We start from the raw sequence: 23,371 nt of genomic DNA, 5'->3' as shown, positions 1-23,371 counted from the left end.
TCCTCACCCCCCGGCCCGGAGGTAATGATATTGGGGGCACAGTATATCATATACAGGGGGTACAGGGATGGGGGGCTGCACATATGGCGTCCTCACCCCCCGGCCCGGAGGTAATGATATTGGGGGCACAGTATATCATATACAGGGGGTACAGGGATGGGGGCTGCACATATGGGGTCCTCAACCCACGGCCTGGAGGTAATGATATTGGGGAGCTGCACATATGGGGTCCTCAACCCACGGCCTGGAGGTAATGATATTGGGGGCACAGTATATCACATACAGGGGGTACAGGGATGGGGGGCTGCACATATGGGGTCCTCACCCCCCGGCCTGGAGGTAATGATATTGGGGGAGCACAGTATATCACATACAGGAGTACAGGGATGGGGGGAGGCACATATGGGGTCCTCACCCCCCGGCCTGGAGGTAATGATATTGGGGGCACAGTATATCACATAGAGGGGGTACAGGGATGGGGGCTGCACATATGGGGTCCTCACCCCCCGGCCTGGATGTAATGATATTGGGGCACAGTATATCACATACAGGGGTACAGGGATGGGGGGCTGCACATATGGGGTCCTCACCCCCCAGGCTGGAGTTAATGATGTTGGGGGCACAATATATCACATACAGGGGTACAGGGATGGGGGGCTGCACATATGGGGTCCTCACCCCCCGGCCTGGAGGTAATGATATTGGGGGCACAGTATATCACATACAGGGGGTACAGGGATGGGGGGCTGCACATATGGGGTCCTCACCCCCCGGCCTGGAGGTAATGATATTGGGGGCACAGTATATCATATACAGGGGGTACAGGGATGGGGGGCTGCACATATGGGGTCCTCACCCCCCGGCCTGGAGGTAATGATATTGGGGGCACAGTATATCACATACAGGAGTACAAGGATGGGGGGCTGCACATATGGGGTCCTCACCCCCCGGCCTGGAGGTAATGATATTGGGGGCACAGTATATCACATACAGGGGTACAGGGATGGGGGTTGCACATATCGGGTCCTCACCCCCCCGGCCTGAAGGTAATGATATTGGGGAGCTGCACATATGGGGTCCTCACCCCCCAGCCTGGAGGTAATGATATTGGGGCACAGTATATCACATACAGGGGGTACAGGGATGGGGGGCTGCACATATGGGGTCCTCACCCCCGGCCTGGAGGTAATGATATTGCGGGCACAGTATATCACATACAGGAGTACAGGGATGGGGGGCTGCACATATGGGGTCCTCACCCCCCGGGCTGGAGGTAATGATATTGGGGGCACAGTATATCACATACAGGGGATACAGGGATGGGGGCTGCACATATGGGGTCCTCACCCCACGACCTGGAGGTAATGATATTGGGGCACAGTATATCACATACAGGGGTACAGGGATGGGGGGCTGCACATATGGGGTCCTCACCCCCCCGGCCTGGAGGTAATGATATTGGGGCACAGTATATCACATACAGGGGTACAGGGATGGGGGGCTGCACATATGGGGTCCTCACCCCCCCGGCATGGAGGTAATGATATTGGGGCACAGTATATCACATACAGGGGTACAGGGATGGGGGGCTGCACATATGGGGTCCTCACCCCCCAGCCTGGAGGTAATGATATTGGGGGCACAGTATATCACATACAGGGGGTACAGGGATGGGGGGCTGCACATATGGCGTCCTCACCCCCCGGCCCGGAGGTAATGATATTGGGGGCACAGTATATCATATACAGGGGGTACAGGGATGGGGGCTGCACATATGGGGTCCTCAACCCACGGCCTGGAGGTAATGATATTGGGGAGCTGCACATATGGGGTCCTCAACCCACGGCCTGGAGGTAATGATATTGGGGGCACAGTATATCACATACAGGGGGTACAGGGATGGGGGGCTGCACATATGGGGTCCTCACCCCCCGGCCTGGAGGTAATGATATTGGGGGGGCACAGTATATCACATACAGGAGTACAGGGATGGGGGGAGGCACATATGGGGTCCTCACCCCCCGGCCTGGAGGTAATGATATTGGGGGCACAGTATATCACATAGAGGGGGTACAGGGATGGGGGCTGCACATATGGGGTCCTCACCCCCCGGCCTGGATGTAATGATATTGGGGCACAGTATATCACATACAAGGGTACAGGGATGGGGGGCTGCACATATGGGGTCCTCACCCCCCAGGCTGGAGTTAATGATATTGGGGGCACAATATATCACATACAGGGGTACAGGGATGGGGGGCTGCACATATGGGGTCCTCACCCCCCGGCCTGGAGGTAATGATATTGGGGGCACAGTATATCACATACAGGGGGTACAGGGATGGGGGGCTGCACATATGTGGTCCTCACCCCCCGGCCTGGAGGTAATGATATTGGGGGCACAGTATATCACATACAGGGGTACAGGGATGGGGGTTGCACATATCGGGTCCTCACCCCCCCGGCCTGAAGGTAATGATATTGGGGAGCTGCACATATGGGGTCCTCACCCCCCAGCCTGGAGGTAATGATATTGGGGCACAGTATATCACATACAGGGGGTACAGGGATGGGGGGCTGCACATATGGGGTCCTCACCCCCGGCCTGGAGGTAATGATATTGCGGGCACAGTATATCACATACAGGAGTACAGGGATGGGGGGCTGCACATATGGGGTCCTCACCCCCTGGGCTGGAGGTAATGATATTGGGGGCACAGTATATCACATACAGGGGATACAGGGATGGGGGCTGCACATATGGGGTCCTCACCCCCCGGCCTGGAGGTAATGATATTGGGGGGCTGCACATATGGGGTCCTCACCCCCAGGCCTGGAGGTAATGATATTGGGGGAACAGGATATCACATACAGGGGGTACAGGGATGGGGGGCTGCACATATGGGGTCCTCACCCCACGACCTGGAGGTAATGATATTGGGGCACAGTATATCACATACAGGGGTACAGGGATGGGGGGCTGCACATATGGGGTCCTCACCCCCCCGGCCTGGAGGTAATGATATTGGGGCACAGTATATCACATACAGGGGTACAGGGATGGGGGGCTGCACATATGGGGTCCTCACCCCCCAGCCTGGAGGTAATGATATTGGGGGCACAGTATATCACATACAGGGGGTACAGGGATGGGGGGCTGCACATATGGCGTCCTCACCCCCCGGCCCGGAGGTAATGATATTGGGGGCACAGTATATCATATACAGGGGGTACAGGGATGGGGGCTGCACATATGGGGTCCTCAACCCACGGCCTGGAGGTAATGATATTGGGGAGCTGCACATATGGGGTCCTCAACCCACGGCCTGGAGGTAATGATATTGGGGGCACAGTATATCACATACAGGGGGTACAGGGATGGGGGGCTGCACATATGGGGTCCTCACCCCCCGGCCTGGAGGTAATGATATTGGGGGGGCACAGTATATCACATACAGGAGTACAGGGATGGGGGGAGGCACATATGGGGTCCTCACCCCCCGGCCTGGAGGTAATGATATTGGGGGCACAGTATATCACATAGAGGGGGTACAGGGATGGGGGCTGCACATATGGGGTCCTCACCCCCCGGCCTGGATGTAATGATATTGGGGCACAGTATATCACATACAGGGGTACAGGGATGGGGGGCTGCACATATGGGGTCCTCACCCCCCAGGCTGGAGTTAATGATATTGGGGGCACAATATATCACATACAGGGGTACAGGGATGGGGGGCTGCACATATGGGGTCCTCACCCCCCGGCCTGGAGGTAATGATATTGGGGGCACAGTATATCACATACAGGGGGTACAGGGATGGGGGGCTGCACATATGGGGTCCTCACCCCCCGGCCTGGAGGTAATGATATTGGGGGCACAGTATATCACAAACAGGAGTACAGGGATGGGGGGCTGCACATATGGGGTCCTCACCCCCCGGCCTGGAGGTAATGATATTGGGGGCACAGTATATCACATACAGGGGTACAGGGATGGGGGTTGCACATATCGGGTCCTCACCCCCCCGGCCTGAAGGTAATGATATTGGGGAGCTGCACATATGGGGTCCTCACTTCCCAGCCTGGAGGTAATGATATTGGGGCACAGTATATCACATACAGGGGGTACAGGGATGGGGGGCTGCACATATGGGGTCCTCACCCCCGGCCTGGAGGTAATGATATTGCGGGCACAGTATATCACATACAGGAGTACAGGGATGGGGGGCTGCACATATGGGGTCCTCACCCCCCGGGCTGGAGGTAATGATATTGGGGGCACAGTATATCACATACAGGGGATACAGGGATGGGGGCTGCACATATGGGGTCCTCACCCCCCGGCCTGGAGGTAATGATATTGGGGGGCTGCACATATGGGGTCCTCACCCCCAGGCCTGGAGGTAATGATATTGGGGGAACAGGATATCACATACAGGGGGTACAGGGATGGGGGGCTGCACATATGGGGTCCTCACCCCACGACCTGGAGGTAATGATATTGGGGCACAGTATATCACATACAGGGGGTACAGGGCTGGGGGGCTGCACATATGGGGTCCTCACCCCCCGGCCTGGATGTAATGATATTGGGGGCACAGTATATCACATACAGGGGTACAGGGATGGGGGGCTGCACATATGGGGTCCTCACCCTCCGCGCCTGGAGGTAATGATATTGGGGCACAGTATATCACATTAAAGGGTACAGGGATGGGGGGCTGCACATATGGGGTCCTCACCCCCCGGCCTGGAGGAAATGATATTGGGGCACAGTATATCACATACAGGGGTACAGGGATGGGGGGCTGCACATATGGGGTCCTCCCCCCCCCCCCCAGCCTGGAGGTAATGATATTGGGGCACAGTATATCACATACAGGGGTACAGGGATGGGGGGCTGCACATATGGGGTCCTCACCCACCCCACGGCCTGAAGGTAATGATATTGGGGGCACAGTATATCACATACAGGAGTACAGGGATGGGGGGCTGCACATATGGGGTCCTCGCCCCCCGGCCTGGAGGTAATGATATTGGGGGCACAGTATATCACATACAGGGGGTACAGGGATGGGGGCTGCACATATGGGGTCCTCACCCCCCGGCCTGGAGGTAATGATATTGGGGCACAGTATATCACATACAGGGGTACAGGGATGGGGGGCTGCACATATGGGGTCCTCACCCCCCGGCCTGGATGTAATGATATTGCGGCACAGTATATCACATACAGGGGTACAGGGATGGGGGGCTGCACATATGGGGTCCTCACCCCCCGGCCTGGAGGTAATGATATTGGGGCACAGTATATCACATACAGGGGTACAGGGATGGGGGGCTGCACATATGGGGTCCTCCCCCTCCCCCCGGCCTGAAGGTAATGATATTGGGGGCACAGTATATCACATACAGGGGTACAGGGATGGGGGGCTGCACATATGGGGTCCTCAGCCCCCGGCCTGGAGGTACTGATATTGGGGGCACAGTATATCACATACAGGGGTACAGGGATGGGGGGCTGCACATATGGGGTCCTCACCCCCCGGCCTGGAGGTAACGATATTGGGGCACAGTATATCACATACAGGGGTACAGGGATGGGGGCTGCACATATGGGGTCCTCACCCCCCGGCCTGGAGGTAACGATATTGGGGCACAGTATACCACATACAGGGGTACGGGGATGGGGGGCTGCACATATGGGGTCCTCACCCCCTGGCCTGGAGGTAATGATATTGGGGCACAGTATATCACATACAGGGGTACAGGGATGGGGGGCTGCACATATGGGGTCCTCACCCCCCGGCCTGGAGGTAATGATATTGGGGGAACAGTATATCACATACAGGGGTACAGGGATGGGGGGCTGCACATATGGGGTCCTCACCCTTGGCCTGGAGGTAATGATATTCGGGGCACAGTATATCACATACAGGGGGTACAGGGATGGGGGGCTGCACATATGGGGTCCTCACCCCCGGCCTGGAGGTAATGATATTGGGGGCACAGTATATCACATACAGGGGTACAGGGATGGGGGGCTGCACATATGGGGTCCTCACCCCCCGGCCTGGAGGTAATGATATGGGGGCACAGTGTATCACATACAGGGGGTACAGGGATGGGGGGCTGCACATATGGGGTCCTCACCCCCCCGGCCTGGAGGTAATGATATTTGGGGGGCTGCACATATGGGGTCCTCACCCCACCGGCCTGAAGGTAATGATATTGGGGAGCTGCACATATGGGGTCCTCACCCCCCAGCCTGGAGGTAATGATATTGGGGCACAGTATATCACATACAGGGGGTACAGGGATGGGGGACTGCACATATGGGGTCCTCACCCCCGGCCTGGAGGTAATGATATTGCGGGCACAGTATATCACATACAGGAGTACAGGGATGGGGGCTGCACATATCGGGTCCTCACCCCCCCCGGCCTGAAGGTAATGATATTGGGGAGCTGCACATATGGGGTCCTCACCCCCCAGCCTGGAGGTAATGATATTGGGGCACAGTATATCACATACAGGGGGTACAGGGATGGGGGGCTGCACATATGGGGTCCTCACCCCCGGCCTGGAGGTAATGATATTGGGGGCACAGTATATCACATACAGGGGGTACAGGGATGGGGGCTGCACATATGGGGTCCTCACCCCCCGGCCTGGAGGTAATGATATTGGGGGGCTGCACATATGGGGTCCTCACCCCCAGGCCTGGAGGTAATGATATTGGGGGAACAGTATATCACATACAGGAGGTACAGGGATGGGGGGCAGCACATATGGGGTCCTCACCCCCCCGGCCTGGAGGTAATGATATTGGGGGCACAGTATATCACATACAGGGGGAACAGGGATGGGGGGCTGCACATATGGGGTCCTCACCCCCCGGCCTGGATGTAAAGATATTGGGGGCACAGTATATCACACACAGGGGTACAGGGATGGGGGGCTGCACATATGGGGTCCTCACCCCCCGGCCTGGAGGTAATGATATTGGGGCACAGTATATCACATACAGGGGTACAGGGATGGGGGGCTGCACATATGGGGTCCTCCCCACCCCCCTGGCCTGGAGGTAATGATATTGGGGCACAGTATATCACATACAGGGGTACAGGGATGGGGGGCTGCACATATGGGGTCCTCACCCCACGACCTGGAGGTAATGATATTGGGGCACAGTATATCACATACAGGGGGTACAGGGCTGGGGGGCTGCACATATGGGGTCCTCACCCCCCGGCCTGGAGGTAATGATATTGGGGCACAGTATATCACATACAGGGGGTACAGGGATGGGGGGCTGCATATATGGGGTCCTCACCCCCCCGGCCTGGAGGTAATGATATTGGGGGCACAGTATATCACATACAGGGGGAACAGGGATGGGGGGCTGCACATATGGGGTCCTCACCCCCCGGCCTGGATGTAAAGATATTGGGGGCACAGTATATCACATACAGGGGTACAGGGATGGGGGGCTGCACATATGGGGTCCTCACCCCCCGGCCTGGAGGTAATGATATTGGGGCACAGTATATCACATACAGGGGTACAGGGATGGGGGGCTGCACATATGGGGTCCTCACCCCCCGGCCAGGAGGTAATGATATTGGGGCACAGTATATCACATACAGGGGTACAGGGATGGGGGGCTGCACATATGGGGTCCTCCCCCCCCCTGGCCTGGAGGTAATGATATTGGGGCACAGTATACCACATACAGGGGTACAGGGATGGGGGGCTGCACATACGGGGTCCTCACCCCCCGGCCTGGAGGTAATGATATTGGGGGCACAGTATATCACATACAGGGGTACAGGGATGGGGGGCTGCACATATGGGGTCCTCACCCCCCGGCCTGGAGGTAATGATATTGGGGCACAGTATATCACATACAGGGGTACAGGGATGGGGGGCTGCACATATGGGGTCCTCACCCCCCGGCCTGGAGGTAATGATATTGGGGCACAGTATATCACATACAGGGGTACAGGGATGGGGGGCTGCACATATGGGGTCCTCACCCCCCGGCCTGGAGGTAATGATATTGGGGGCACAGTATATCACATACAGGGGTACAGAGATGGGGGGCTGCACATATGGGGTCCTCACCCCCCGGCCTGGAGGTAATGATATTGGGGGCACAGTATATCACATACAGGGGTACAGGGATGGGGGGCTGCACATATGGGGTCCTCAGCCCCCGGCCTGGAGGTAATGATATTGGGGGCACAGTATATCACATACAGGGGGTACAGGGATGGGGGGGCTGCACATATGGCGTCCTCACCCCCCGGCCCGGAGGTAATGATATTGGGGGCACAGTATATCATATACAGGGGGTACAGGGATGGGGGGCTGCACATATGGGGTCCTCAACCCACGGCCTGGAGGTAATGATATTGGGGGCACAGTATATCACATACAGGAGTACAGGGATGGGGGGCTGCACATATGGGGTCCTCACCCCCCGGCCTGGAGGTAATGATATTGGGGGAACAGTATATCACATACAGGGGGTACAGGGATGGGGGCTGCACATATGGGGTCCTCACCCCCCGGCCTGGAGGTAATGATATTGGGGCACAGTATATCACATACAGGGGTACAGGGATGGGGGGCTGCACATACGGGGTCCTCACCCCCCGGCCTGGAGGTAATGATATTGGGGCACAGTATATCACATACAGGGGTAAAGGGATGGGGGGCTGCACATATGGGGTCCTCACCCCCCCGGCCTGAAGGTAATGATATTGGGGGCACAGTATATCACATACAGGGGTACAGGGATGGGGGGCTGCACATATGGGGTCCTCAGCCCCCGGCCTGGAGGTACTGATATTGGGGGCACAGTATATCACATACAGGGGGTACAGGGATGGGGGCTGCACATATGGGGTCCTCACCCCCCGGCCTGGAGGTAATGATATTGGGGGCACAGTATATCACATACAGGGGTACAGGGATGGGGGGCTGCACATATGGGGTCCTCACCCCCCGGCCTGGAGGTAATGATATTGGGGGCACAGTATATCACATACAGGGGTACAGGGATGGGGGGCTGCACATATGGGGTCCTCAGCCCCCGGCCTGGAGGTAATGATATTGGGGGCACAGTATATCACATACAGGGGTACAGGGATGGGGGGCTGCACATATGGGGTCCTCACCCCCCAGCCTGGAGGTAATGATATTGGGGGCACAGTATATCACATACAGGGGGTACAGGGATGGGGGGCTGCACATATGGCGTCCTCACCCCCCGGCCCGGAGGTAATGATATTGGGGGCACAGTATATCATATACAGGGGGTACAGGGATGGGGGGCTGCACATATGGCGTCCTCACCCCCCGGCCCGGAGGTAATGATATTGGGGGCACAGTATATCATATACAGGGGGTACAGGGATGGGGGCTGCACATATGGGGTCCTCAACCCACGGCCTGGAGGTAATGATATTGGGGAGCTGCACATATGGGGTCCTCAACCCACGGCCTGGAGGTAATGATATTGGGGGCACAGTATATCACATACAGGGGGTACAGGGATGGGGGGCTGCACATATGGGGTCCTCACCCCCCGGCCTGGAGGTAATGATATTGGGGGAGCACAGTATATCACATACAGGAGTACAGGGATGGGGGGAGGCACATATGGGGTCCTCACCCCCCGGCCTGGAGGTAATGATATTGGGGGCACAGTATATCACATAGAGGGGGTACAGGGATGGGGGCTGCACATATGGGGTCCTCACCCCCCGGCCTGGATGTAATGATATTGGGGCACAGTATATCACATACAGGGGTACAGGGATGGGGGGCTGCACATATGGGGTCCTCACCCCCCAGGCTGGAGTTAATGATGTTGGGGGCACAATATATCACATACAGGGGTACAGGGATGGGGGGCTGCACATATGGGGTCCTCACCCCCCGGCCTGGAGGTAATGATATTGGGGGCACAGTATATCACATACAGGGGGTACAGGGATGGGGGGCTGCACATATGGGGTCCTCACCCCCCGGCCTGGAGGTAATGATATTGGGGGCACAGTATATCATATACAGGGGGTACAGGGATGGGGGGCTGCACATATGGGGTCCTCACCCCCCGGCCTGGAGGTAATGATATTGGGGGCACAGTATATCACATACAGGAGTACAAGGATGGGGGGCTGCACATATGGGGTCCTCACCCCCCGGCCTGGAGGTAATGATATTGGGGGCACAGTATATCACATACAGGGGTACAGGGATGGGGGTTGCACATATCGGGTCCTCACCCCCCCGGCCTGAAGGTAATGATATTGGGGAGCTGCACATATGGGGTCCTCACCCCCCAGCCTGGAGGTAATGATATTGGGGCACAGTATATCACATACAGGGGGTACAGGGATGGGGGGCTGCACATATGGGGTCCTCACCCCCGGCCTGGAGGTAATGATATTGCGGGCACAGTATATCACATACAGGAGTACAGGGATGGGGGGCTGCACATATGGGGTCCTCACCCCCCGGGCTGGAGGTAATGATATTGGGGGCACAGTATATCACATACAGGGGATACAGGGATGGGGGCTGCACATATGGGGTCCTCACCCCCCGGCCTGGAGGTAATGATATTGGGGGGCTGCACATATGGGGTCCTCACCCCCAGGCCTGGAGGTAATGATATTGGGGGAACAGGATATCACATACAGGGGGTACAGGGATGGGGGGCTGCACATATGGGGTCCTCACCCCACGACCTGGAGGTAATGATATTGGGGCACAGTATATCACATACAGGGGTACAGGGATGGGGGGCTGCACATATGGGGTCCTCACCCCCCGGCCTGGAGGTAATGATATTGGGGCACAGTATATCACATACAGGGGTACAGGGATGGGGGGCTGCACATATGGGGTCCTCACCCCCCCGGCATGGAGGTAATGATATTGGGGCACAGTATATCACATACAGGGGTACAGGGATGGGGGGCTGCACATATGGGGTCCTCACCCCCCAGCCTGGAGGTAATGATATTGGGGGCACAGTATATCACATACAGGGGGTACAGGGATGGGGGGCTGCACATATGGCGTCCTCACCCCCCGGCCCGGAGGTAATGATATTGGGGGCACAGTATATCATATACAGGGGGTACAGGGATGGGGGCTGCACATATGGGGTCCTCAACCCACGGCCTGGAGGTAATGATATTGGGGAGCTGCACATATGGGGTCCTCAACCCACGGCCTGGAGGTAATGATATTGGGGGCACAGTATATCACATACAGGGGGTACAGGGATGGGGGGCTGCACATATGGGGTCCTCACCCCCCGGCCTGGAGGTAATGATATTGGGGGGGCACAGTATATCACATACAGGAGTACAGGGATGGGGGGAGGCACATATGGGGTCCTCACCCCCCGGCCTGGAGGTAATGATATTGGGGGCACAGTATATCACATAGAGGGGGTACAGGGATGGGGGCTGCACATATGGGGTCCTCACCCCCCGGCCTGGATGTAATGATATTGGGGCACAGTATATCACATACAGGGGTACAGGGATGGGGGGCTGCACATATGGGGTCCTCACCCCCCAGGCTGGAGTTAATGATATTGGGGGCACAATATATCACATACAGGGGTACAGGGATGGGGGGCTGCACATATGGGGTCCTCACCCCCCGGCCTGGAGGTAATGATATTGGGGGCACAGTATATCACATACAGGGGGTACAGGGATGGGGGGCTGCACATATGGGGTCCTCACCCCCCGGCCTGGAGGTAATGATATTGGGGGCACAGTATATCACATACAGGGGTACAGGGATGGGGGTTGCACATATCGGGTCCTCACCCCCCCGGCCTGAAGGTAATGATATTGGGGAGCTGCACATATGGGGTCCTCACCCCCCAGCCTGGAGGTAATGATATTGGGGCACAGTATATCACATACAGGGGGTACAGGGATGGGGGGCTGCACATATGGGGTCCTCACCCCCGGCCTGGAGGTAATGATATTGCGGGCACAGTATATCACATACAGGAGTACAGGGATGGGGGGCTGCACATATGGGGTCCTCACCCCCTGGGCTGGAGGTAATGATATTGGGGGCACAGTATATCACATACAGGGGATACAGGGATGGGGGCTGCACATATGGGGTCCTCACCCCCCGGCCTGGAGGTAATGATATTGGGGGGCTGCACATATGGGTCCTCACCCCCAGGCCTGGAGGTAATGATATTGGGGGAACAGGATATCACATACAGGGGGTACAGGGATGGGGGGCTGCACATATGGGGTCCTCACCCCACGACCTGGAGGTAATGATATTGGGGCACAGTATATCACATACAGGGGTACAGGGATGGGGGGCTGCACATATGGGGTCCTCACCCCCCCGGCCTGGAGGTAATGATATTGGGGCACAGTATATCACATACAGGGGTACAGGGATGGGGGGCTGCACATATGGGGTCCTCACCCCCCCGGCATGGAGGTAATGATATTGGGGCACAGTATATCACATACAGGGGTACAGGGATGGGGGGCTGCACATATGGGGTCCTCACCCCCCAGCCTGGAGGTAATGATATTGGGGGCACAGTATATCACATACAGGGGGTACAGGGATGGGGGGCTGCACATATGGCGTCCTCACCCCCCGGCCCGGAGGTAATGATATTGGGGGCACAGTATATCATATACAGGGGGTACAGGGATGGGGGCTGCACATATGGGGTCCTCAACCCACGGCCTGGAGGTAATGATATTGGGGAGCTGCACATATGGGGTCCTCAACCCACGGCCTGGAGGTAATGATATTGGGGGCACAGTATATCACATACAGGGGGTACAGGGATGGGGGGCTGCACATATGGGGTCCTCACCCCCCGGCCTGGAGGTAATGATATTGGGGGGGCACAGTATATCACATACAGGAGTACAGGGATGGGGGGAGGCACATATGGGGTCCTCACCCCCCGGCCTGGAGGTAATGATATTGGGGGCACAGTATATCACATAGAGGGGGTACAGGGATGGGGGCTGCACATATGGGGTCCTCACCCCCCGGCCTGGATGTAATGATATTGGGGCACAGTATATCACATACAGGGGTACAGGGATGGGGGGCTGCACATATGGGGTCCTCACCCCCCAGGCTGGAGTTAATGATATTGGGGGCACAATATATCACATACAGGGGTACAGGGATGGGGGGCTGCACATATGGGGTCCTCACCCCCCGGCCTGGAGGTAATGATATTGGGGGCACAGTATATCACATACAGGGGGTACAGGGATGGGGGGCTGCACATATGGGGTCCTCACCCCCCGGCCTGGAGGTAATGATATTGGGGGCACAGTATATCACAAACAGGAGTACAGGGATGGGGGGCTGCACATATGGGGTCCTCACCCCCCGGCCTGGAGGTAATGATATTGGGGGCACAGTATATCACATACAGGGGTACAGGGATGGGGGTTGCACATATCGGGTCCTCACCCCCCCGGCCTGAAGGTAATGATATTGGGGAGCTGCACATATGGGGTCCTCACCCCCCAGCCTGGAGGTAATGATATTGGGGCACAGTATATCACATACAGGGGGTACAGGGATGGGGGGCTGCACATATGGGGTCCTCACCCCCGGCCTGGAGGTAATGATATTGCGGGCACAGTATATCACATACAGGAGTACAGGGATGGGGGGCTGCACATATGGGGTCCTCACCCCCCGGGCTGGAGGTAATGATATTGGGGGCACAGTATATCACATACAGGGGATACAGGGATGGGGGCTGCACATATGGGGTCCTCACCCCCCGGCCTGGAGGTAATGATATTGGGGGGCTGCACATATGGGGTCCTCACCCCCAGGCCTGGAGGTAATGATATTGGGGGAACAGGATATCACATACAGGGGGTACAGGGATGGGGGGCTGCACATATGGGGTCCTCACCCCACGACCTGGAGGTAATGATATTGGGGCACAGTATATCACATACAGGGGGTACAGGGCTGGGGGGCTGCACATATGGGGTCCTCACCCCCCCGCCTGGAGGTAATGATATTGGGGCACAGTATATCACATACAGGGGGTACAGGGATGGGGGGCTGCACATATGGGGTCCTCACCCCCCCGGCCTGGAGGTAATGATATTGGGGGCACAGTATATCACATACAGGGCGAACAGGAATGGGGGGCTGCACATATGGGGTCCTTACCCCCCGGCCTGGATGTAAAGATATTGGGGGCACAGTATATCACATACAGGGGTACAGGGATGGGGGGCTGCACATATGGGGTCCTCCCGGCAAATTTTAGGCCACGCCTCTGACCACACCCATTCACTAGTCACACCCATATCCACGTCTCAACCACACCCATTTAGCACTGCTGATCAAACTGTTCATAAAGAATAATTATAAACAAAAAAATATGGCCACACATGATGCTCCATACTGTATAATGACCGCACATGATGCTCCATACTGTATAATGGCCGCACATGATGCTCCATACTGTATAATGGCCGCACATGATGCTCCATACTGTATAATGACCGCACATGATGCTCCATACTGTATATTGGCTGCACATGATGCTCCATACTGTATAATGACCGCACATAATGCTCCATACTGTATAATGACCCCACATGGTGCTCCATACTGTATAATGGCCGCACATAATGCTCCATACTGTATAATGGCCACACATGATGCTCAATACTGTATATTGGCTGCACATGATGCTCCATACTGTACAATGACCGCACATGATGCTCCATACTGTACAATGACCGCACATGATGCTCCATACTGTACAATGACCGCACATGATGCTCCATACTGTATAATAGCCACACATGATGCTCCATACTGTATAATGGCCGCACATGATGCTCCATACTGTACAATGACCGCACATGATGCTCCATACTGTATAATAGCCACACATGATGCTCCATACTGTATAATGACCACACATGATGCTCCATACTGTATATTGGCCGCACATGATACTTTGTACCGTATAATGGCCACACATAGCTACTCCTACACACACGGCTCCGCTCCATACATCTCGTACACACACGGCACTACTCCGTACACCTCGTACACACACGGCACTACTTCGTACACCTCGTACACACACGGCTCCGCTCTATACACATTGCACACGCTCCGTATACTTTGAGCACGCATGGCTCTGCTCTGCACACCTCATACACACGTGGCTCTGCACTGTACACCTCGTACACACGTGGCTCCGCTCCATACACCTTTCACACTCTGCTCTGATCCGCAAACCTCTTACACACACGACTCCGCTCCGTAGACCTTTCACATGCTGCTCCGCTCCGTACATACCCGGCTCAGCTCCGTACACCTCGTAAACACGCGGCTGTGCTCCGTACACCTCGTACACACGGCTCCGTACACCTCTTACACACGACTCCGCTCCGTACACCTTTCACACGCTGCTCCGCACACCTCGTACACACGCGGCTGTGCTCCGTACACCTCGTACACACGGCTCCGTACACACGACTCCGCTCCGTACACCTTTCACATGCTGCTCCGCTCCGTACACACGCGGCTGTGCTCCATACACCTCGTACACACGCGGCTGTGCTCTGTACACCTCGTACACATGGCTCCGTATACCTCTTACACACGACTCCGCTCCGTACACCTTTCACATGCTGCTCCGCACACCTCGTACACACGCGGCTGTGCTCCGTACACCTCGTACACACGGCTACGCTCCGTACACCTTTCACATGCTGCTCCGCTCCGTACACACGCGGCTGTGCTCCATACACCTCGTACACACGCGGCTGTGCTCTGTACACCTCGTACACATGGCTCCGTATACCTCTTACACACGACTCCGCTCCGTACACCTTTCACATGCTGCTCCGCACACCTCGTACACACGCGGCTGTGCTCCGTACACCTCGTACACACGGCTCCGTACACCTCGTACACACGACTCCGCTCCGTACACCTTTCACATGCTGCTCTGCTCCGTACACACGCGGCTGTGCTCCATACACCTCGTACACACGCGGCTGTGCTCTGTACACCTCGTACACATGGCTCCGTATACCTCTTACACACGACTCCGCTCCGTACACCTTTCACATGCTGCTCCGCACACCTCGTACACATGCGGCTGTGCTCCGTACACCTCGTACACACGACTCCGCTCCGTACACCTTTCACATGCTGCTCCGCTCCGTACACACGCGGCTGTGCTCCATACACCTCGTACACACGCGGCTGTGCTCTGTACACCTCGTACACATGGCTCCGTATACCTCTTACACACGACTCCGCTCCGTACACCTTTCACATGCTGCTCCGCACACCTCGTACACATGCGGCTGTGCTCCGTACACACGACTCCGCTCCGTACACCTTTCACATGCTGCTCCGCTCCGTACACACGCGGCTGTGCTCCATACACCTCGTACACACGCGGCTGTGCTCTGTACACCTCGTACACATGGCTCCGTATACCTCTTACACACGACTCCGCTCCGTACACCTCGTACACACGGCTCCACTCTGTACACCTTTCACATGCTGCTCCGCACACACGCGGCTGTGCTCCATACACCTCGTACACACGCGGCTGTGCTCTGTACACCTCGTACACATGGCTCCGTATACCTCTTACACACGCGGCTGTGCTCCGTACACCTCGTACATATGGCTCCGTACACCTTTCACAGTACGAGGTGCACCGAGCGGAGCCGCGTGTGTGTACGAGGTGCACCGAGCGGAGCCGCGTGTGTGTACGAGGTGCACCGAGCGGCTCAGCTCCGTACACCTCGTAAACACGCGGCTGTGCTCCGTACACCTCGTACACACGGCTCCGTACACCTCTTACACACGATTCCGCTCCGTACACCTTTCACATGCTGCTCCGCTCCGTACACACGCGGCTGTGCTCCATACACCTCGTACACACGCGGCTGTGCTCTGTACACCTCGTACACATGGCTCCATATACCTCTTACACACGACTCCGCTCCGTACACCTTTCACACGCTGCTCCGCACACCTCGTACACACGCGGCTGTGCTCCGTACACCTCGTACACACGGCTCCGTACACCTCGTACACACGACTCCGCTCCGTACACCTTTCACATGCTGCTCCGCTCCGTACACACGCGGCTGTGCTCCATACACCTCGTACACACGCGGCTGTGCTCTGTACACCTCGTACACATGGCTCCGTATACCTCTTACACACGACTCCGCTCCGTACACCTTTCACATGCTGCTCCGCACACCTCGTACACACGCGGCTGTGCTCCGTACACCTCGTACACACGGCTACGCTCCGTACACCTTTCACATGCTGCTCCGCTCCGTACACACGCGGCTGTGCTCCATACACCTCGTACACACGCGGCTGTGCTCTGTACACCTCGTACACATGGCTCCGTATACCTCTTACACACGACTCCGCTCCGTACACCTTTCACATGCTGCTCCGCACACCTCGTACACACGCGGCTGTGCTCCGTACACCTCGTACACACGGCTCCGTACACCTCGTACACACGACTCCGCTCCGTACACCTTTCACATGCTGCTCTGCTCCGTACACACGCGGCTGTGCTCCATACACCTCGTACACACGCGGCTGTGCTCTGTACACCTCGTACACATGGCTCCGTATACCTCTTACACACGACTCCGCTCCGTACACCTTTCACATGCTGCTCCGCACACCTCGTACACATGCGGCTGTGCTCCGTACACCTCGTACACACGGCTCCGTACACACGACTCCGCTCCGTACACCTTTCACATGCTGCTCCGCTCCGTACACACGCGGCTGTGCTCCATACACCTCGTACACACGCGGCTGTGCTCTGTACACCTCGTACACATGGCTCCGTATACCTCTTACACACGACTCCGCTCCGTACACCTCGTACACACGGCTCCGCTCTGTACACCTTTCACATGCTGCTCCGCACACACGCGGCTGTGCTCCATACACCTCGTACACACGCGGCTGTGCTCTGTACACCTCGTACACATGGCTCCATATACCTCTTACACACGACTCCGCTCCGTACACCTTTCACACGCTGCTCCGCACACCTCGTACACACGCGGCTGTGCTCCGTACACCTCGTACACACGGCTCCGTACACCTCGTACACACGACTCCGCTCCGTACACCTTTCACATGCTGCTCCGCTCCGTACACACGCGGCTGTGCTCCATACACCTCGTACACACGCGGCTGTGCTCTGTACACCTCGTACACATGGCTCCGTATACCTCTTACACACGACTCCGCTCCGTACACCTTTCACATGCTGCTCCGCACACCTCGTACACACGCGGCTGTGCTCCGTACACCTCGTACACACGGCTCCGTACACCTCGTACACACGACTCCGCTCCGTACACCTTTCACATGCTGCTCCGCTCCGTACACACGCGGCTGTGCTCCATACACCTCGTACACACGCGGCTGTGCTCTGTACACCTCGTACACATGGCTCCGTATACCTCTTACACACGACTCCGCTCCGTACACCTTTCACATGCTGCTCCGCACACCTCGTACACACGCGGCTGTGCTCCGTACACCTCGTACACACGACTCCGCTCCGTACACCTTTCACATGCTGCTCCGCTCCGTACACACGCGGCTGTGCTCCATACACCTCGTACACACGCGGCTGTGCTCTGTACACCTCGTACACATGGCTCCGTATACCTCTTACACACGACTCCGCTCCGTACACCTTTCACATGCTGCTCCGCACACCTCGTACACATGCGGCTGTGCTCCGTACACCTCGTACACACGGCTCCGTACACACGACTCCGCTCCGTACACCTTTCACATGCTGCTCCGCTCCGTACACACGCGGCTGTGCTCCATACACCTCATACACACGCGGCTGTGCTCTGTACACCTCGTACACATGGCTCCGTATACCTCTTACACACGACTCCGCTCCGTACACCTCGTACACACGGCTCCACTCTGTACACCTTTCACATGCTGCTCCGCACACACGCGGCTGTGCTCCATACACCTCGTACACACGCGGCTGTGCTCTGTACACCTCGTACACATGGCTCCGTATACCTCTTACACACGCGGCTGTGCTCCGTACACCTCGTACATATGGCTCCGTACACCTTTCACAGTACGAGGTGCACCGAGCGGAGCCGCGTGTGTGTACGAGGTGCACCGAGCGGAGCCGCGTGTGTGTACGAGGTGCACCGAGCGGAGCCGCATGTGTGTACGAGGTGCACCGAGCGGAGCCGCGTGTGTGTACGAGGTGCACCGAGCGGAGCCGCGTGTGTGTACGAGGTGCACCGAGCGGAGCCGCGTGTGTGTCTGTGTACGAAGTGTACTGAGCGGAGCCTCAGCCGCGTGTGTGCACCGAGCGGAGCTGCAGCTTGTAATTAGCACATGATGATACAGTGACTGACTGTCATAGGGGCTTAGCACTTTTATGCCTGGGGAAATAAAGCAGCCACATTGATGTGTTGTCACTATCTCCCAGGAGGCTGCAGCTGCTCCTCCTCCACAATGCACTGGACGGAGTGAGTCATCTCTGTGACATCCACTACTCACTGATCTCTCTGCATCTGTCCCGTTAGCAGCCTCCAGTCCTCTCATGGTCTACTGCTTACATTGCCGCCGGCACCCAGGCTGTGTCATGTCACCTCAGGTGCCCTCTCTCTCTCTGAACTGTGAGGCAGTGGCAGACTGGAAGACTCAGGAACACACCTACGGGGAAGGGGCGTGGCCTAACAAAAGGGGGCGTGTGACAGCAGCATCAACTGTTCTGTCTGCGGGACTCTCTGCGTCCCGGGCAGGACAGACGGGGCAAGCATCAAATCCGGGGCAGTCCCGCACAATGAGGGACAGTTGGGAGGTATGTATTGGGGGCACAGTATATCACATACAGGAGTACAGGGATGGGGGGCTACACATATGGGGTCCTCACCCCCCGGCCTGGAGGTAACGATACTGGGGCACAGTATACCACATACAGGGGTACGGGGATGGGGGGCTGCACATATGGGGTCCTCACCCCCCGGCCCGGAGGTAATGATATTGGGGGCACAGTATATCACATACAGGGGGTACAGGGATGGGGGCTGCACATATGGGGTCCTCACCCCCCGGCCTGGAGGTAACGATATTGGGGCACAGTATATCACATACAGGGGTACGGGGATGGGGGGCTGCACATATGGGGTCCTCACCCCCCGGCCTGGAGGTAATGATATTGGGGGCACAGTATATCACATACAGGGGGTACAGGGATGGGGGCTGCACATATGGGGTCCTCACCCCCCGGCCTGGAGGTAATGATATTGGGGGCACAGTATATCACATACAGGGGTACGGGGATGGGGGGCTGCACATATGGGGTCCTCACCCCCCGGCCTGGAGGTAATGATATTGGGGCACAGTATACCACATACAGGGGTACGGGGATGGGGGGCTGCACATATGGGGTCCTCAACCCCCGGCCTGGAGGTAACGATATTGGGGCACAGTATACCACATACAGGGGTACAAGGATGGGGGGCTGCACATATGGGGTCCTCAACCCCCGGCCTGGAGGTAATGATATTGCGGGCACAGTATATCACATACAGGGGGTACAGGGATGGGGGGCTGCACATATGGGGTCCTCACCCCCTGGCCTGGAGGTAATGATATTGGGGCACAGTATATCACATACAGGGGTACAGGGATGGGGGGCTGCACATATGGGGTCCTCACCCCCTGGCCTGGAGGTAATGATATTGGGGCACAGTATATCACATACAGGGGTACAGGGATGGGGGGCTGCACATATGGGGTCCTCACCCCCCGGCCTGGAGGTAATGATATTGGGGGAACAGTATATCACATACAGGGGTACAGGGATGGGGGGCTGCACATATGGGGTCCTCACCCTTGGCCTGGAGGTAATGATATTCGGGGCACAGTATATCACATACAGGGGGTACAGGGATGGGGGGCTGCACATATGGGGTCCTCACCCCCCAGCCTGGAGGTAATGATATTGGGGGAACAGTATATCACATACAGGGGGTACAGGGATGGGGGGCTGCACATATGGGGTCCTCACCCCCCGGCCTGGAGGTAATGATATTGGGGCACAGTATATCACATACAGGGGTACAGGGATGGGGGGCTGCACATATGGGGTCCTCACCCCCCGGCCTGGAGGTAATGATATGGGGGCACAGTGTATCACATACAGGGGGTACAGGGATGGGGGGCTGCACATATGGGGTCCTCACCCCCCAGCCTGGAGGTAATGATATTGGGGCACAGTATATCACATACAGGGGTACAGGGATGGGGGGCTGCACATATGGGGTCCTCACCCCCCGGCCTGGAGGTAATGATATGGGGGCACAGGGATGGGGGGCTGCACATATGGGGTCCTCACCCCCCAGCCTGGAGGTAATGATATGGGGGCACAGTGTATCACATACAGGGGGTACAGGGATGGGGGGCTGCACATATGGGGTCCTCACCCCCCAGCCTGGAGGTAATGATATTGGGGCACAGTATATCACATACAGGGGTACAGGGATGGGGGGCTGCACATATGGGGTCCTCACCCCCCGGCCTGGAGGTAATGATATGGGGGCACAGTGTATCACATACAGGGGGTACAGGGATGGGGGGCTGCACATATGGGGTCCTCACCCCCCAGCCTGGAGGTAATGATATGGGGGCACAGTGTATCACATACAGGGGTACAGGGATGGGGGGCTGCACATATGGGGTCCTCACCCCCCGGCCTGGAGGTAATGATATGGGGGCACAGTGTATCACATACAGGGGGTACAGGGATGGGGGGCTGCACATATGGGGTCCTCACCCCCCCGGCCTGGAGGTAATGATATTTGGGGGGCTGCACATATGGGGTCCTCACCCCCCGGGCCGGCGGTGCAGGTACAGGCAGTAGTAATGGCCGCCAGGCCGCTCTCCTCTCCTCTCGTCGCCGCCATCTTCGCTCCTCACATCGTCAACATCCACCGACTCCACTAACGAGCTCTGCACCGGCAGCATCTTCCCGGCCGTGACTGACAGCTCAGCGGTGCAGCCTGAGAACCCATCCCCGGGAGAAGAGCGAAGGTTCCGGCGTCACAAGGTTCCCCCTGAGCGTCAGAGAGGAGACAACACCGGAGGGAGAAAGAGGACGGACAGAGGGAGAGACCCCCTACAGTCACGGTTGGGTAAAGGACCTGGTCCCTCTGTGCACTGGGATTCCGCTTTCTCACACAGTCTCTATTTCCCGGTTGCAGACGGACCGGGGCCTTTAGTGACTTGGATTTATCCTGCTCTATATAAGAATGCTGAATCCCAGTAGATAGAAGGACCCTTATTGTATATAGATATATATGGATCCTGTCATGTCATTTTTTTTGAGCTGCAGACTAGATATGACATCTGATCACACATTTATTTATATGTGACAATTATACGCAAGAATTTTCCCCATAATCCCAGTGTGTACAATATTCTGCGCCAATCTCATCCGCGTCCCGTTTTATTTTCTGGTGATCATTTTTGTAGATCACACGACCACAGATTTTTTTCCATGCATGCACCTACGAGTGTTTTAACCCTCGGGCGATTTTCCGTTTTTTAACATTTTTTTTCCTTCCCATAACTTATTTTTCCATCCACATCGCCGTTGGGATTTTTTTTTTTATTTTGGCGGGACGTTCTTATTGATACCATTTTGGCGCGGATACCATGTTTTGATCACCTCTTATTTCATTTTATTGGAATGTTGCGGCGACAAAAAAAAACGTAATTATGGCGTTTCGAGTTTACTTCTCGTTATGCCGTTTACCAATCAGATTATTTTATATTTTGATTGGTCAGACCTTTCTGAACACATCAATTCCCAATTTATTTATTTTTTTTAATGGAGCAAAAGCGATATTTTTTTTTCTTATATTTTTATGATATATGACGTAACTTGTAGATCACACAACCATAGATTTTTTTTTTCCTGCCCATAACTTATTTTTCCATCCACATCGCCTTTGGGATTTTTTTTTATTTTGGCGGGACGTTCTTATTGATACCATTTTGGCGCGGATACCATGTTTTGATCACCTCTTATTTCATTTTATTGCAATGTTGCGGTGACCAAAAAAAAGTCATTATGGCGTTTCAAGTTTTTTTCTCGTTATGCCGTTTACTGATCAGATTATTTTACATTTTGATTGGTCAGACCTTTCTGAATTTTTTTTTTTTTTTTTAAATGGAGCAAAGTGATATTTTTTTAAATATATTTTTATGA

General features: G+C 56.2%; 1 protein-coding gene across 2 annotated transcripts in view; it reads right to left on the bottom strand.

Moving 5' to 3' along the window:
* Positions 1–22,277, bottom strand: part of C2H17orf75 (chromosome 2 C17orf75 homolog) — a 98,418-nt gene extending 76,141 nt beyond the window's left edge. Inside the window, exon 1 of one of the 2 annotated variants that reach the window (XM_069748731.1) lies at positions 21,989–22,277. In XM_069748731.1, coding sequence (XP_069604832.1) covers positions 21,989–22,125 — 137 coding nt within the window. In that variant the 5' untranslated portion in view covers positions 22,126–22,277. The remainder of the gene's footprint in view (positions 1–21,988) is intronic. The other variant, XM_069748732.1, reaches the window with a different exon arrangement.
* Between the last annotated feature and the right edge of the window lie 1,094 nt (positions 22,278–23,371).

Source organism: Ranitomeya imitator, chromosome 2 (genome assembly GCF_032444005.1).
Source record: "Ranitomeya imitator isolate aRanImi1 chromosome 2, aRanImi1.pri, whole genome shotgun sequence".
In the NCBI taxonomy this organism is placed as follows: Eukaryota; Metazoa; Chordata; class Amphibia; order Anura; family Dendrobatidae; genus Ranitomeya; species Ranitomeya imitator.
This window is presented reverse-complemented; position numbering and strand designations above follow the sequence as displayed.